The following is a 5187-nucleotide window of genomic DNA, read 5'->3' on the forward strand; positions in this document are numbered from 1 at the left end:
AAAAAGTTACGTGTTGGGGGCCCAGCCTGTGGCCTAGTGGCTAAGAGAGACAGATTCCACATGGCTGACTGCATGGTTCAAGTTCCAGAGCCACTGGCTTGAAAACATGCATCAGGTACATGCGCATCCGTGCCCAAAACCCTGAAAGGAGGAAGAAATGGAGAAGGGCTTGTAAGATGACCACTTCCCCATGAGAGCATCTTCTCCCTTCTGTTCTCTTGCTCTCTCTCTCTCTCTCTTTTTCTCTCTCTCTCGTATGCACACATGCCCATGCCCTCTGGCAAACTGAAAGAAAAAATAAATAAAAAACAGGAAAGTTGTGTTTCGTTCCTTTCTAAAAGTTAAAAACTTTTCACATTTATGTTTAAATCTCTGCTCAGATGTATTCTGTTACAGTCCTCTGGAAATCTCCTAGTTGGAAAAACGTGGCTGCATGATTCTGGGGATATACTAAAATCCACCGAATTGTTCATGCTAAATGGGTGAATTATATAGTATAAGAATTATGTTTTAATCATCCTATTCAAAAAACAGAGGTGGGTATATTTTAATAACTCTACTGAAAAAAAAAAAGTGTCATTTTAACAAGCAGCAAAGGTCCTGTATGATTCCTTTTCTGTTCTTATTTCAACCACTTTCCATCTCAGTCCTATGTGGCCTTGGTTAAGTCACTTCCCTGTGCTAATCCTCCACTCTCCTCTTCCTCTACAAAGGGAAAACAACAAGAGTCGTAGGGAGAGTATATAAGCTACAAAAAGCCTCGAAAATAATGGCAGGCTTTTTCCAAGCAGTTGGTGCTCATTCACTATATATGGAATTTACTGAGAAATTGAGTAGATCAGGTCTGCAGAGCGTAATAAAGCAAAAGAAGGTAGACAACCTCAGAAATGCAACGTTAACGCTGGCAAAAATCCTTCACTCATGTCTCCTTCCATGGCCCTTTCAGAAAGAAGGAAGACCTTACCAGATTTATGTTTTCCTGAGCCATACATCTCTCCATGGTTGTAGTTATTTCATATCAAGGTTTTCAAGTTGTCCTTAGGTCCAAATCTATTTCTCATAGAAGAATAAACATTTTACACATACCTCCACTAGAAAGATATCGCCACTAAATTGGGACCCGCTAGCTTAAAACTCACGCCAGGCGCATGTGTGTGCATGCCCAAATCCTGAGAGGAGAATGGAGGAGAAGGGATTGTGATGTGGCCATCCTCCGGGGGGTGATTTTTCACTTTCTGTCTCTCAGTCTCTCTGGAGAGAGCACAAGCCCTAAAAGCAAAACTCTCTCTCAAAAAAGATTGGTTTCCTGTTTTCTCTTAACATAAATTATCTGAAGCAAAAAATTAGAGAATAAAACTGCTCAATTATCTATATCCAATACTACACTATCTCTTAACGTCCAGGAGTTCAGGAAAGCTACTTTTGTTTTGTTTTGTCTTGATTTTAAGGCTTTTGCCTTGGGACCAGCATGTGGCGTGGTGATTAAGGCTCTGGACACTCCCACATGGCCAACAATGGTTTGAGTCCTGGACCTGGTGGCTTGCTTTCTCACTTTCCTTCTTTCTCTCTCTCTGTCTCTCTGTGTGTCTCTCTCTGGTCAAATTAAAATTTAAAAAAATGAATGAATAAATAAAATTAATAAATAATTCTTTTTTAAAAAAACTGTAATATCCCTTTAAAAAACAGTTTTTGCCTTAGGGTACATGCATTCACTAAACAAAGAGAGAAAGTGAGAGGGAAAATGAGAAATCACCCCCACCCCAGGGGGATGGCCCCGCTGCAATCCCTTCTCCTCCATTTTCCTGCTGGGATTTTGGGGCATGTACACAAACACGTCCGGAATGATTTCCAAGTCCAGGACTCGAACCACAGTTGGTCATATGGAAGTCCAGCTCCTTAACCACTATACTACCTGCTGGCCACAGGAATGCTATTTTTTTTTTCAAAGAGATATTTTTGCTATAGGGCACATGCACTCACCAGAGAGAAAGAGAGAGGCAGACACACAGAAAGTGAGAAATCACCCCCCAGGAGGGATTGTCACACATAATCCCTTCTCCTCCATTCTCGTCTCGGGATCTTGGGCACATGTGCCTGGCATGAGTTTAAGCCACGAGGTCTGGGACTTGAGCTGTGGTTGACTATGTGGAGAGTCCAGTGACATAACCATTAGGCCATCTGCTGGTCCTAGGAATGCTATTTTTAACCAATGTCTTTTAGCATACAGAAAGAACAGTTCCGTGCCAAAAAAAATAATAAATAAATAAAAAAGCCTATCTACATGTCCTAATGTTAAAATTGTCTGAAATGTTAAGTAAAAAATTATATTGAAAATGTATATATATAATACCATCTGTAAAATATAACATTTTTATAGAAAAAATGTCATGACTTTTCCAACAACCTAATAATTATTATGATTATTACTCATTCATGGGTCTATAGGCATGCACATATGATGTGTCTGTAGAGAAAGATCTAGGGGCCAGACGAATATGCAGCATTAATGCAACACTCTACAAGGCTGACACAAGACGGTTTGAGTCCAGGGTCTTCCCCAAACAGGGGCCGGCATGTAAATGCCCATGATCCAGGACTTACTAAAGCTGGATGTGGACTGCAGCACGGGGACTTGGGGAGGGAGAGATATGTCTCTCCATCTCTTTGTGTCTCTACCACTCATAAAAGAAATAAATTTTTTAAAAAGGGAAAGAAAACTCTGGAAGAATATACAGCATCCCAAATAATTAGTAGTAGACCCCACTAAAAGGGAAGGATAATGGGGTCTTTCACTGATTACCTTTAAAATTTCTCTGCAACTTCAAATTATTATTGGGTGGTCAGAAAAGTCATGATATGTTTTTCTATGCAAAAATGTGTCCTGACTTTTCTGACAACCTAACATAATACGAGTATTTTACTTTTATAATCAGGACCAAAAATAGCCACAGAGAGTAAACAGCAAGTAGAGAAACTATAGCTAAATTGCAGATTCCAGTTCAACCACTCTCCAATCTTCTACGTACTCATTCACCAAATAGGGAGGTGCCACTCTGCTCAGGCTCATAGGGACATCTCTCCACAAAGAAAAAGACACAACCCTCCCACAGTTTTCTTTGTGCTTGGAGAATTCAAGAGTAGTAGAGTTATGACTGCAGGAAAGAAAGAATCCACCCCAAACTCACCAGAGTCGCGAGACATTAACAAATCACTTCCTCCTTCCTTTTCTTGGGTTTTCTTTGCCTTCTTTTTAACTGGCCCATCATTTTCCAGTGGTCTCTTTTTAATTCTGTCAACTTCTGTCGTCTATATCAGGAAGGTCAGAAAATAATGTGTTACCTCTATTCTGAAAGGCTTAATGTATGTGAAGAAATTTAAACCTTGCTTCTGAATGACAGCAAGCTCCTTGCCATCCGCCCTTCACAGTCATCTACTTTAGCTCTGGAAAGGTCTCTGAGTGAATTGTTTTTTGTTTTGTTTTTTGAGGTTTTTTTACCATAAGACATATCCACTCACTGGAGAGACACAAGACAGAGAAAGTGAGAGATCACACACCAGGGGTGATGACCACTGTAGTATCCTTTCTCCGCTCAGGATTTTGGGCGCACGCACACACACACACGCCAGGTGTGCTTCTCAAGCCTCTGGCCTGGACTTGAACCACAGCCAAGTGGGGTCCACCACTCTAACCACCGTGCCACCTGCTGGCCCAAGTGAACTGTTTTTACCAAGGTGGAGTGCCACCCCTGCAGCATAGTGGCTAAGTGCTGTCCATTGGGAGCCAGATCCCACATGGCTGACCATGGTAAAATCTCAGCCCCAGCAGCTTGAAAAACACAGACTTCATGTGCATGTCTGCCAACAGCATTACGAGATGAAGGGAAGATGGATTGTGGCGTAAACATGCCCCACTGAGGAAGGTCTCTGTTGTTTAGTTCTCTTTCCTGTGCTTGCATGTGTGCAAGAGTACATGCCCCATGGCAATTAAACAAAACGAGGGGGAGACAAGGTAGAGACTGGCATGTCATGAGCCTCAACACCTTAAGCCCTGCTAGAATTCACTGAAGACAAGGCTGCTAACCTTTCTTTTTTCAGTCAGTCTTGCCCATCTCACACTGTGAAACTTGAATCACCTTACCTAGCTGACATACGCTCACAAATAAACTATCTAGCAAAGGCAAAATTAAAGAGCAAAGATCAATAATGAACAGTATCATCCTTGAAATGCTCATTGTAATTTAACCATTTCCTATTTAAATGCTTTATGTTCATCACTAAAACACACTGCAAGATTAGGAACTGTGTGTTGGCAGGAAACCTGCCATAAACCCATTTAAGACCTTCACCAAATATCCTCAAAATAGTGGGTGCAAAATAAAATCTTGGTGAATCTATAAAAATATGGGTTATCCTTAAAAAAACAAAGACAAGAGAAGAGCAACCACTTTAGGGAGAAATATAAATAAAGAGAACAAGACTGTGAGGGAGGGAAGTCGTCGCCCACATTAGAGCGTGGCAGGTGACTTTGCGATCCCCTTCCACATTCTCAGTTTGAGAAATACTGCAGAAAGGAGCCCCAGTGAGGGCTCGTCCTTGGGCATTCCTCTGCAGCAGTACACTTGGTTTACAAAAAGAAACTATTTTATTCTTTTGAAGGGTAGCAAGCAACAGGAAGGACCTAAAAGATTAACCATTCCCATTGTCACCACCTTAAAAACCTCAAATCCCCAAATTGTATCTGAGATGTTAGAATCTTCACTATTAAGGAGAGCAGTCACAAAAACTGTACAGTAAGACTGTTTTTACTCGTACTGATTTGAAAAATTAAGCAATGCTGTCTCAACCTTAAATATCAGACACTTAAGGGCACTTGCCTGTAGGTGCCCAATCAAGAATTTTTAAGTAGAGAACCTCTTCAATCATCAATCCGGGAAGGAAAGGAGGGGCAACGGAGTTTAAAAAGTGCACTTCTAGTCCACAGGACCCCTCCCCTCATCAGAATAGGCGTCAGAAGACTCGAGTTCCTGTCTCAGGGGTGCCAATAAACACGGGTGTGGGCTTGGCCGCAAGTGTACCACGGCAAACCGAGTACAGAACGCCCGGACTACCCCCAGGTGCGGACCAGATTGTGCTTTCCCACCGCCCCGTCCTCGGCCCCGCCCCTTTCCCACCAGCCCCTCCAAATAG

At 42.0% G+C, this 5187-nt stretch overlaps 1 protein-coding gene across 1 annotated transcript in view; it reads right to left on the bottom strand.

The window, feature by feature from the left end:
* The window catches only part of MSH3 (mutS homolog 3), a gene marked incomplete in the record, with an annotated part of 248405 nt that overhangs the window by 243078 nt on the left and 140 nt on the right, over nucleotides 1-5187 (bottom strand). Inside the window, 1 exon segment of the mRNA XM_014585921.2 lies at nucleotides 3186-3306. Coding sequence (XP_014441407.1) covers nucleotides 3186-3306 — 121 coding nt within the window.

The sequence above is a fragment of the Tupaia chinensis genome, unplaced genomic scaffold (genome assembly GCF_000334495.1).
Source record: "Tupaia chinensis unplaced genomic scaffold, TupChi_1.0 Scaffold000099_1, whole genome shotgun sequence".
NCBI lineage: Eukaryota > Metazoa > Chordata > Mammalia > Scandentia > Tupaiidae > Tupaia > Tupaia belangeri.